The sequence below is a fragment of the Rutilus rutilus genome, assembly GCF_951802725.1.
Source record: "Rutilus rutilus genome assembly, chromosome: 21".
In the NCBI taxonomy this organism is placed as follows: domain Eukaryota; kingdom Metazoa; phylum Chordata; class Actinopteri; order Cypriniformes; family Leuciscidae; genus Rutilus; species Rutilus rutilus.
This window is the reverse complement of record NC_140226.1, coordinates 33,241,754-33,254,944: the sequence shown is the minus strand read 5'-3', so window position 1 is coordinate 33,254,944 and position 13,191 is coordinate 33,241,754. Positions and strand designations below refer to the sequence as shown.

General features: G+C 36.1%; 1 protein-coding gene across 3 annotated transcripts in view; it reads right to left on the bottom strand.

Annotated features, from left to right (window-relative positions):
• ccdc9b (coiled-coil domain containing 9B) overlaps nt 1-8,938 on the bottom strand; it is a 34,825-nt gene extending 25,887 nt beyond the window's left edge. The window contains exons 1-2 of one of the 3 annotated variants that reach the window (XM_084392494.1): nt 8,859-8,938; nt 5,390-5,484 (exon numbers count right to left, since the gene is read on the bottom strand). In XM_084392494.1, the coding sequence (XP_084248620.1) occupies nt 5,390-5,455 (66 nt within the window). In that variant the 5' untranslated portion in view covers nt 5,456-5,484; nt 8,859-8,938. Of the gene's footprint in view, nt 1-2,890; nt 3,560-5,389; nt 5,485-8,858 lie in introns of those variants that run through there. The other 2 variants (XM_084392495.1, XM_084392493.1) reach the window with 2 other exon arrangements.
• Between the last annotated feature and the right edge of the window lie 4,253 nt (nt 8,939-13,191).

The following is a 13,191-nucleotide window of genomic DNA, read 5'->3' as shown; positions in this document are numbered from 1 at the left end:
TTTTATCCCTCCAAACACAGGCAAACCTCTGCAAACCAACGGGCAGGACTGATCCTCTAATAAAAGGCTTAAGTAATATCATGATTTGTCAGGGGCGTTTGTTAAAGCAAGCATGACTTTCCTAGTGCTCATAGTTACTGCATCCACAGGATTTACATGAGAATCACCAAAAGGACAATTAAGTCACTTCACAGCACTAATAACTGACTAAACCCACTGAGTTCAACTAAATAACCCAGAAAACTCTATTTCAAAACCAAGCATTGGAGCAAAATATTGGTAGCACATCACTTGATATATATATAATGCATTATAAGAGTATTTTTAATGCATTAAATATACCCTGTAATGCACTGAATAATCTCATGAACAATTGTTATAACACATATCTACATATCTATTCATTGTTTCACCTTTAGAAAGTATATTTGGTAACACTTAACTAGTTTTTTATTAGTTAACAGGAACTAATAATGAACAATACTTCTACAGCATTTATTAATCTTTAATGTTAATATCTACATTTATAAATAACTGAAAAACAACTGAGACACAGGCATATGTGTGCAAACTAGACATATGTGAAACTAATACGTAATAGAAACAAACGAGGACATGATCAGAAGAAACCAACAAAACCAAAATCAAAGCCACTTGAAGGAGAGCCTGCAATAAAGGTGTTGATTTGAAGAAGGAAAGATGCATGCACTCAGTCGATCTCTCTCTCACTCGCTGTCTGTTTAGGCTTGTTTAGTACAAATCACAATAGCCAGAGTCGTAAAGTCCCCCTGTAGTCAATAATTGGATCCATTCATCCCTTTGATCAGCAAAATTATATATTTAAACGTTTTTACCTGGAAAACGTGCCTTGACTGTAACTCGACACCCTTGCCTCATTTATTATACGCGGTTCTATGAATATGCAAATGAGCCCCACCTCCACTCACTCACTCAGCTCAGAGATCCACTGGTTGACGATCACACGTTGATCTGATTGGTTACAAGGTAGTTTGTGACGTCAGAAACACCAGCGATTTCAAAGCGTGTTTTTGAGACTGTCTTTGGTTCACTGCAGTTTTAAGGAGAAAATACTCCTTAAGACTTATGAATTTACACACGGTTTGTCTTAAAGCATATTAAAAACACCATATAGACATATAAACAACATTAAAAGCTTGTTTTTCACCACAGGGGGTTGTATCACGGTATTACAATATTGCAGTTATCACGACAGCCCTACATCTGTCCAATGCAGAGTGAAGCAGAGGAAGATTAAGTTACCGTTCCCTGCACTCACTTCATGTGAAATTCAGCCGAACTATGACTCAACACTCATGCAAACCCACTGAAACACATGCAGCCGCTGCGCTTGAGCGTTTGCACACATTTAAAGTGACAGCGCGCAACAGATGACATGCTGCAAGCAAACTCAGCAATTGTGTTTTTGTGCTGTCATGAAACTGCACATCAGCATTTTATCTGCCATCCAGCTCTCTGGATATCTGCAAACAGCACTATATCCACAGACTACAACAATCATCCCCAGACACACATCATTTATTAAAACTAAACTGCAAAAATGGTCAGGAGCTCATTAACATATGATTGCATAAATTTGCATATATCAACACACAAGCGCATTGTTTATCAGCTGGACGAGCCCTAATAAAAAGTTTGGAGAGGAAAAACAATAAATCTTTAGGTGCAGGAAAAAAAAATCGTACCTAAAATTAGATTAAACGCAACACAAGTTTAACATATGACCCCTGTAAATAGACTCACATTCATTGCAATGGAGGAACTAAATTAAATTCTGCATGGAGGATTCTGATTGGTTAATATCAGCAGAATAAGTTCTGCTACTGATGACACCAAACATCTTAACTTTGTTAAGATTCCCAGCATTCCCGTTTCTCGAAGCACACATCAGTAAGCTTATTATACAGGCCCCTCTGTGGGGGAAAACATGCAGACTAATAATTCAGATGTGTCTGAAACCACTTCATATTAAAAGTGCAGACCATTAAATAAACATCCAATCATCGTTTACTCCCCTCATGCTGTTTCAAACTCATTTGGCTTTCTTATTTCTGTGGAACATGAAAGCAAAAATGCACTGGAAGTGGATGGTGATTTTTGAAGCATATGATTGGTCTCTGAAATACAAGCCATTATTTGCCAAACATCCCCAATGCAACTGCGAATAAGATTTGAGAGCTACGGCAGAGGGGATTTTCAGAGAATAATGACTTAAATTTGAGTCTGTTCCTCTCTCACAAAGCATCATTTGTTTTCAGAAGACTTGAAATAAATAGTGCAAGACACTTTAAAAAAAAAGAAGAAGAGATTTTTCGAAGTGGATTACATTTTTACAAGAAAATACTACTGTATTTCAGTGTTTCTACTTGAAAATTCAATGTGTTACGTGCCGTTTCTTTGTAGTTATTTATGAAATTTACAAGCAATTTTGCAATGCAATAACTGACACCAAAATGCAATACATTTTAATTATGCATCACCTGGAAAACAGTGGCTTGAGCATTCTTCAAAATATCTTTTTTTTTGTGTTCGGCATAAGAAATGAACATTAAATGAACTCATATTTGGGTGAACGATCCCTCAAAAGAACATTTTAAGTGATAATGATGCACACTTTTAAAAATTAAAGTTTCCATATGTTTTTTTTTTTTTTGCAGCAATGAAATCCCAAAGATCCTTTAGTGTTCAGAACATTTTTATTTAATCTAAAGAACCTTTTTCCATTATAAAGGACCTGGAAAGGTTCCATGGATGTAAACTGTTCCTCGTGGAACCACTGATTCCTAATAAAGAACCTTTATTTTGTTAAAGAGTGAACAGATTGCAAAGTGCAAGTGCACAAGGAACTCACAGTGACTTCGGTTGTCAGGGGACAAAAACAAACCTCACGGAGGTACAAACACATCCAGAAATCCAGTGCAATACGAGCCAACATGAATCATCAATGCTGCAAAAAGGACAGGGAACATTCCAGCGGCCGCTTCCCACTCATCTGTACAGATCACATGTCAAACAGCCCAACACAGCGGCTCTAACTATAAGCTGACGGACGCTCCCGTTCCCAAAACCTAGGCCTCGTTCTTCAGACAAACGTGCATCTGACAGCAAGCTCACGTTAAGTGTCAGCCTACCATCCTCATATCCAGACTGCTGGGAAAAAAAAAAGGGAACGAGCAGGATCCAGAGAAGAGCAAAGATGTGCACGAAAGAGAGATGAAGAGTGAAAAAAAAAAAAAAAAAAAAAGCTAGTGGAAGAATGAGAAACAGTGGCACTCACAGCTCTGTTCATGTCAGCAGGGAAATCTGGGATCCTTGCAAACGGCAGGCAGCCGACGCGGCTCGGGGAAGAAGCGCATGGAGTCCCGGATCATGCCTTGATTACAAAAACGCCAGTTGGGCTGCGAGCCAAGATCTCCGAACGCAAAGAAAAGCCCTGCTAACGGACCCCGCCGCTCACCCGTACGGCTCAGCCTCTCTCTCTCCCTCTCTCTCTCTAAAGCTCTTGCTCATAGTTAAAATTACCCCTCACTACCCCACCCACGCCTGCTGTCATACCCCTGAAAACCATTCATTTTATGACTCCCAATACGGGATCTTTATAACAACAGTGAAATTTAGAAATCAATACATTTAAGAGTGTTGAACTAGAAACACTCGCTTTTCACACTCTCACTAGTCGATTTAAAGAAACGGTTCAACTAAAAATATATCTATATTTTTTTTTTTATCATTTACTCACTCATGTTGTTTCAAAACCATTGGACAGGGTTGATGAAGTTAATAATGAATAAACTCGGTTCAGTGAGTGATGATTCACTGATTCATTCAAACGATCCGACTCTTGAGAGTCATTTGTTTGATTCATCTCATTTAAAATTAAACATAAATTCCTATGCATAACGATCACTGACATAGAGATGAACTACTTAAATCCATCATTTATGTTGTGGGGGTTGTTGACAGGTCGTTGCTAAGGAGTTGCTAGGGTGGCTGCTTACTGAAAAGTAATCATCTCAATTTGGTGACCCGTGATAGGTAATAGAAATTACACACTTCACCTTAAAATTTGCCAACAGCACACACTTCTGAAAGGTAAATGTGCATATCTGCTTCTGAGATACACATAAAACAAAAGATCTGTGGTTGGTTACTTTGCATGTCAATTAGATATGCAAATCTGAACTGAAGACACGCCTCTTCCTCAATTGCTTAACTAATCCACCACCATAAACAAACTCGTATTCTCTCTGCTCTAGCAGTTTTAAACTTGGTATTATGTACTGCAAAAATTATTCTCTCTTATAAACATTTGCTTATGATTTTCTTCACCTATAAGTCAAAATCTTTTGCTAAATAAATAAAAGCAAGTGCATGAAATAAGTCAGACGGTCTCCTCCTGTTTAAGTGGGCTTTAAAGTCACCATGAAATCAAATTGACAATTCTGGTTGTTTTATGGAATATTACAGTGTATTTTATATATTAGTTATCAGTGCACATCATATGCCTGGTAATCTTGAATCAGAATAACTTCCCTTCCCTCTTGCAGCATCTCTTCTCTTCTCTGATGACGAGGGCGGGGCAACCTGTCACTCACATGAGCTCAGCCAATAGCAAACCACAACCATCCAATCAATTCCCCACAGACAAAATCAAGTCCCGCCCACATTTGTTCTTGTTCCAGAAGCGTTTCACTCGGATATACGGGACAATAGAGAAGAAAAACGTGGTAACACTTTACAATAAGGTTCATTAGTTAACTACAATAGTTAGCAAGAACTAATAATGAACTGCACTTATACTCATACAGCATTTATTAATATTTGTTCTAGTTAATTTCAACATTTAGGCTACTAATACTGTTAACATTAGTTAATGCACTGTGAACTAACAATGAACAGCTGTATTTTTATTAACTAACATTAACAAATATTAATAAATACAATAACAAATGTATTGCTCATGGTTAGTTCATGTTAGTTAATACATTAAAGGGATACTTCACCGATTCGTATCAGTAGAAACCCGGTAGTGAAGCAAGTGCATTCTGGGAGTTGTTGTCTTTCATCCACATGAGCCAAAAACACATTTTCTGGCTTTTCTCAGTCTAGAAGGCCCCAACTTCTAAAATAATTTCACATTTCTACTACATAAATGACCCAATTTAAATACACATTCATCTTTCCTGCGCTGAAATATCCCCATATAACTAATGAACCTCGTGTTACCAAAAAAACTAGTGCAACTTTAACTTTAAATGAAGCAAGCCATACTAATCAAGTCTGGTTACATGAATCAAGATGACTTCACAATCTCGATCTGAACACAACAAAAAGTGTTTGAAACACTCACATGAGTCTTGTCCTCCAGCAGATAGTGTTCGTCCATGAACATGATGAGATGCTCCTGGTGCTGCATGATGACTCCTCAGGCTCTGTGTTTCTCCGCTGTAAGAAACAATGACAGTTCATGTGTATATAGAGAGACAATCGTTGCATATATTCAAATGATCCAAAAACGAACTTGATTACTGGCAGAAAACATAAAGAACGTCAGCTGAACACAGTATATTCTTTTGAACGTGGAAATTCCACAGTTTTTGATAAATGGGTCATTCCTGGCATAAGGTAATATTTCAACTTGTATTTTTGAATTATAATATTATAAATAATTCATTCGTTCTAAATACCCCACATCATTATGATCATATCAAACCATATTTTCTCCACTTCAGGCATTAAAAGAACATCTATCCTTTTATTTATTATTTTTCACAAGAAATCAACACAAATACTTACAATACTGCAAAAAATATATATATATATTCTGTGCACAATTTGTTAAATATTTTCAAGGTACAAAATTCAGTTAAGTGCCTCAAGGACATGACAAACTGCTTAGTGTACAATAGAAATGAGACATTATTTTATGATAAAAAATAAATTCCTTTTAATAATTTATACTTCAGACATTAAATTATGATCAAATGAGATAAAATAATCAAATAAACCAGTATTCAGGGTGGATGTGACTGCTTACCTGCCAACTAGGTATAAAACATAAGTTAAGTTCATGATTACATACCACGTATTGTGAAAAGCTTTTAATATATTTCATTTTAAAAAGTCTGGGGGACTGAAATATTACCGAATCCAATTAAGGAATGGCCCAAATATGAATATATCCAAATACCATGTAACACCACCATATTTAGAGAGGCGGTATTAACATTAAGTGACATGGCATCTGACGCGTAGAAGCCAATGGCACATGTCACTATGCGTATTGGCACATCCGGTGGCACATCCGGTCTTCATTGGCATATGCCAGTGGATAGTGGCATGTGCCAGTGGTGGATAGTGGCATGTGTCACTGACATCGCGACACACTGACATGACACCTGACTGACACCGAGTCGCGGAACATCCGTGTTGCGACACCTCCAGTAGTAATTGACAGATTAATCGTAAACGTAATTGTGGAACAAAATCCTAAATAAATAGCCTAATTTTGTGATATTTAAAATATCAATTAAAGTGCATTAATATTTTTTTCAAACGTGTTATTTGTGTCATGTCTGTATTTGATTGGTATGTGCGTGCCACTGAATGTTTTGTAATACCAGTGCGACTTTATGTTGTTTATCTCGCAAAGTCACAAACTGCCCATTCTAGGAAAGACACGAAATAAATCTATCATGGGTCACTACGAATAACGTATTAACAGTCGCGTCCGTTACTGTGTAAACCTTTATTTTTGCGCGATGCTGCACAGTCGCACGCCAGTAGGTGTCAGAATAAGCGAGTGTAACACAAGCCAGCGCAAGATTCTCATCTGTGGCTTTAATATTTCAAAAATAATTGTATCGAATTATGTACGTTGTAGGCTACACATTTAACTTAACTTAAAAATCATATTTTTTGACAGCATAAAGCAAATTGTTATGCAAGTGGCATGACGCAATCCATTGGCACATCTCACGTTTTAGTGACACATGCCAATATCCACTGGTATGCCAGTTGGCCTGTGTCACTAAAACTGACATGTCTCTTTATGTTGTGGCACCTCCAGTAGTGACACCTGCAGCTGTCTGCCGGAGTATAATGTAGATTATGTAACATATGCACATAGTTAATTTATACAACAAAAAATTATTTTATTTATTGAATAATTCCATAAAATAATTTTTGAAATATTAAAGGTAGCCTACTGAGGAAGGTCCTGCGCGACCGAACGTTTGTTGAATTTTTAAAATGCACTGAGCACTATTTTGCACTTGTATAAATAAAGAATATTGCTAGTAGCTCGGTATAGGCCTAGGCCTACTCCTTTTCAGATACATAGCCTAACAAACAAATGATTTTTAATAAACACAATTTTTTTACACTTTTTGGAAGGACTTGAAACAGATGGGAATCTGATAGAATGGGCAGTTTGTGACTTTGCGAGATAAACAACATAAAGTCGCACTGGTATTACAAAACATTCAGTGGCACGCACATACCAATCAAATAGGCTACAGACGTGACACAAATAACATGTTTGAAAAAATATTAATGCACTTTAATTCGTTTAATCGATATTTTAAATATCACAAAATTAGGCTATTTATTTAGGATTTTGTGCCACAATTACGTTTACGATTAATCTGTCAATCACTACTGGAGGTGTCTCGCAAGTTGCAACACGGATGTTCCGCGACTCGGTGTCAGTCAGGTGTCATGTCAGTGTCAGTGTGTCGCGATGTCAGTGACACATGCCACTATCCACCACTGGCACATGCCAATAATGTCAGTGACACATGCCACTATCCACTGGCATATGCCAGTGAAGACCGGATGTGCCACCGGATGTGCCAATACGCCACTGGCACATGCCAATAATGTCAGTGACACATGCCAGTGAATACCGGATGTGCCACCGGATGTGCCATTGGCTTCTGTGCGTCAGATGCCATGTCACTTAATGTTAAAACTGCTACTGGATATTTATCATGGTAAAGCAACAGTACTTTAAATAGCTGGTAATGGTGGTGAGCTGGTTTGGCCTGCTCAATATCTAAACATATCTGAGCATATTAAAGAGAAAATCCTCAACTAGCAAACGGGAACGTTCACAGAAAGTTGTGGCAAGGTCCTCAAAGTTAAGAAAAACGTTCTTCCAGTAAATAAAACGTTCATTAAAAGTTATCTGGTGTTTAATATTGCCCTCAAAACGTTAGCACAAAAACATTATTTATACATCTTTCATGAAACGGTTTTCTGAAACATTTCATTTGACGTTATAATGTTTTTAAACGTTCCTACTTTCTTTCAGATGGTTCAAATTGTCCCCACATTGTAGGCTATTACTTGCAAAACGATAAAACATTCACATAACCAAGAAAAAATAGGTTTTAAAACGTTTTTTTTTTTTTTTTTTTTAACTGTTAGACGTTTTGAATGTTCAAAGCGAATTTTCATAACGGTAATAATAAAACGTTTTTAGAACATATTATTGTTAGCTGGGTAGCCTAGCAATCATTCAGACTAGTATAAACCAGCACTAAACCATCAACAATAATTTGTTTAAAACAAAAATAATGTTATGTATACCTCTGAAATATTACATTACCTAACATAACGTTAACGTACATCTGAGATGGAGTTGTAAATCACAGATTTGACAACCTTATGTGTGTATTGTAACGTCAAAAACGCGTTCAGCATTTTTTACGTTGCATTTTTATAACATTTCACACAATAAAAAGGGAAAAAATAAGACCAAATGAGGTAAAATAATCAAATAAACCAGTATTCAGGGTGGATGTGGAACCGCTTACCTGCCAACTAACGTTAGGTATAAAACACATGATTAGCAGATTGAACTGAGGCCTGGCTGAGTGACGTCACTGCGCGCTTCAGATTTGGCGCCATCTGCTGCTCATTGACGAAAGTGCGAAACCACGTGATCTGAGCTACTACGCACTTTCAAAGCTGTGCTCTTCAGCTTATTTATGACAACTGTTGACTCATTTGAGTCTATTTTTTTCTCTCTCAAGCAATTTTAGCATTAGATCATTAAGTGTCTGGGCAATAGACATTCTTGGCAATTCTAGGCTACACATAGGCTATTAAACAGTGCAACGACAGAAGAAACAGTGTCCAAAACCAGGAATTGGGTCAAAGTGCACATCTATAATAAAAACGACATTGCATGAAACTATTAAACGAGTGTTTTATCTACTGTATAGATGGTTTAGATCAAGATATAGGTATACAATGTCAGTGAAACCTGTTATATTCATAAATATCAAATAAATATCCTAAATTCAGAGGGCACACCTGAAACACTGAGCATAAACCACACCTGTTGCTCGAGGGAAAACAAACCCGTGTTTTACTACATGACCGCTCACCGGCTGTGTATGCAGACCATTAAAAAAGAGATTCAGATATCACTGTGGCTTCATGTTACACACTCCAATAGCTACCTGCTCTTTGAGCATATTTATGTGTGACTTCTCATAAAGCCAAAATGCAAAGCACACATATCTCATCCCCAAACTACATATATAAGATAAATAAAGTGATACATTCAGCATTAAACACTACACTGTTTGTGTTACCTTAAGCTTTTCAAATCTCCCATTTCCACCCCGCTCTGCTTTATAAAACAATGAGCAATGTGGAGAAAATGGCTATGCATTTATCTGGATGTACTGGGTTTGCATGTGACATTAAGGCTTTTTAAATAGGCTATGTTTCTATTGTCTTATGCATGGAATTTTAATGTCATGTTTAACATTGTTTGGTGATTTTAAATATTATAAACACAGCACAAAACTTTTTTTTTTTTTTAAATCACATTTGAACTTATTTTTATGAGTATCAAAACAATTTTGAAATAAAACAAAAACAAAAAATGAGACCGCAAATATGCTACATTACAAGCCTTTTGGAAACGCCAAGATCTTTTAAAAAATAAACCTGAAGCTCATTGTAGTAGCAGGTTTGGTGTTGGTTTGGTGTTGATCAGACACACCTCCGTGTCGACCAATCAGAGGAGAGTGAGGTGTTGAAGCAGTGACTCATGTGTTTAATGTGAATAATACTGGTCCTTGTCCCAGACTATCAACTTTCACTAGTCACTACAAGAATATGCTTTTACATATGCTTGCGTTGTTTTTAAGCAATGTATTTATAAAAGGATTTAAATCTGCACCTCAACTTTATTAACTTAACTGCAATTTCATATTACTAAAATAGTGCTATAAATAAATAATAATAATAAAATAGCACTGCATCACTGAACTCATCAGATATAATGATGAAACCTAGGCTATGAGGTTTGTGCTGCTGTTTTCCTTCCAAAATTATGCAATTTCAAGGAGGTATAATGGTAGTCAGGAACTGACTTTTGTTATTTAAAGGGATTTTTTACAAAAGGCTAACATCTAAAAACCTAGGATTGGGCTCTTGGCAACCAACTATCAATGTGCATGTGCGTGTCAGTGTTCTGTGATGGTAAACATGACCAAACCTGTTTATTCTCTAAGGATTACAGCCAAGAACTCTCACCTGCTTGGCATGGAGTTGGTTAACCTAGTTAAAACAAAAGCCGTGTGATATCAAGAACCTTGCATAAGTAGCTTTGATGAAGCGAATCTCATAAAACCTGTCAGGAACAGGTTATTTACCACAAGAATCAAATGAAAAAATAATAAAATCATAAAATCATCCCCCGGTTTCACAGACATGCATGTTTGAACTGAAAGCAACTTGCACTGACAGATCGTAAAATATGTCAGTGCATACATTGTCTCACACAAGGTTTTATAAGGCACGTTTATAAAAGCTATAACTGAACTGAGGCCTAATCCTGGCTTAATCTAAGCCCTGTCTGTGAAACCAAGCCTACATTTTGCATAAATAAAAAGGGGAATTTCATGAGAATTTAACACATTTTCTCCCATGGATCTGCTTGTTAACATGCTTTATTAAATCATTTATAGATGACGGGTGCACATGCCTCTATATATGCAACTCATTCATACACCTTTACAAACACAGAGCGGGTTAATCCAGATTCACAGAGCAAACATGTTTCAAAAGAATATAAAACAAACATGTACCTTCAATTCTATTCTCAAGCTCAACATCTAGTGTCAGTTTACATGTGAACTTATGCAAACTTTAACATGAATCAATATCCTTAGGGAATCCTTCGTAAATTCTTAGTTCTGTCCAGGATAAATATTGAGAAAGATATTTAAAATATCTCATTTGTGATTCATCTTTTGCATGCACTGAAACAAAATGGTAATCTAAAATTTATCTAAATTAACTGGTTTTATTTAAGTCAAATATATTATTTGATATTGCTGAATCAACCTACACCGTAAAGAAAAATTATATGATCAATAAGTTATGACAAATCAAAACAAGTTTCCTATACTTCAAATGCAAATGAAGATCAGTTGACACTTTCAGTTGTTTTCTTTTAAATTTAAGTCATGTCAGATCTATTTCTATTGCGCGTTAAACAATAAAGATGGCTTCACGGTAACAGAAAAATAACAGAATCAATGCAAACCTCATCAAATATGAGGCTAATTCAAATTCTGCTGTAAAGCATGCAGCTCTAACGAGTCAGTTCAGTGAAAAAGTTTGTTTATTGAATTATGAAAGACGATTACTTTGAATGAACAAACTTTTTTATTCTACTTTTAAGGCTTGTCACTGGGCCAGTACATTCAGAAAAAAAGGTACAAAAGCTGTGACTGGGGCAGTATCTTGTATACTTTTAAGTAACTAAAGAGTACATACCCGGGCCTAAAGGAACATATCAGTACCTAAAAGGAATGAAAGTATACATTATGAAAAGGTACCGCCCCAGTGACATCTTTTGTATCTTTTTATCTGAGAATGTATAACGGACAACTTTGTACCTTATTAACCCCTAAATTAACCCCTAGATTTTTTTGTACAAATTTTCTGAGAGTATAATTTGTAAAATGTTTCTATGCATCTTCTCATGTAAACTCTACTGTAGTCACAGACAGTTTGGCTGGCATCTCAGAAGATCTCTCTGACTTTCGTAGACTTTCTGGTTTGTGAAGTGGAAAAGGAGGCTGTAATTATGATTCCTTTAACTGCCTATTTCTGTGCACTTGCCAAGATATTTTGGGCGTTGCTCCATTCAGATTGCATCAGTGGGACAATAACATTCCTCTCCCCATGAAAAGCAAAAACACATCACCATTTTACAGGAAGATAACTTTTACATTTAAACTCACGTGTTTATACATGTAGAGATAAGATGTCTTAACTTTGCAACGACATGCCAACTGTTCGATTAGGGCACGGGTGATAAAGTGATATGTTCAGTGCATCAGCCATGCACTCAAATACATGAAACAAACTAATAGAGGAGATTTAAGACACATTTTTAGCATATCCAGAAAATACAGTTGATCTTAAAAATATAATTATCATTCCACTCTTTTTATGTGAGATGCGCACAGACTCCAAACGCAGACTTGTTTATCCACTCTTGGGTGCGGATGAGCAGGTATATGTGTCACCTGAGGGCGGACCTAAACGTATAAATACAGCAGGGAAACGATATTTCCACATTGAAAGAGCAAGACCAGACGAGAGGTAAGACATTCTTCATTTATTCGCTGCAACAGGACTGAGAGATATTTGTCAAATGCATGATTAATGTGACTGTTTGATGACAGAAACCAAAACAGATTGAATAATTTATTGCATTTAGAAAATTCATTTGCCTATCATAACCTTGTGAAATAATACATATAATTCAAGCATGCAGTCAAAGGCAAATTCACTTATGGCTCTTTTTTTTTATAGTTTAGTTTTACTGCCGTATTGCATATCAGAAAATAGAAAATATCAACATGGGTGATAAACGTAAGTGATATTTTTTATAAAGATGGACATCTTTCTGTTTGTGGCATTTTATTGAATGTTTAAGATGTTTTACATTTACACTTTTCCAATCGTTTTCATTAAATGCCATCAGAGAATAATTGTTTATGCTTATTTTTGTTTTCCTAATGTCTTCTACAGCACCAAAGAAGGTGAGATATTTTAATTTTTAAATGTGCATATTTTAAATAAAAGGTTAATTTTAAAGAATGATGCACTGAT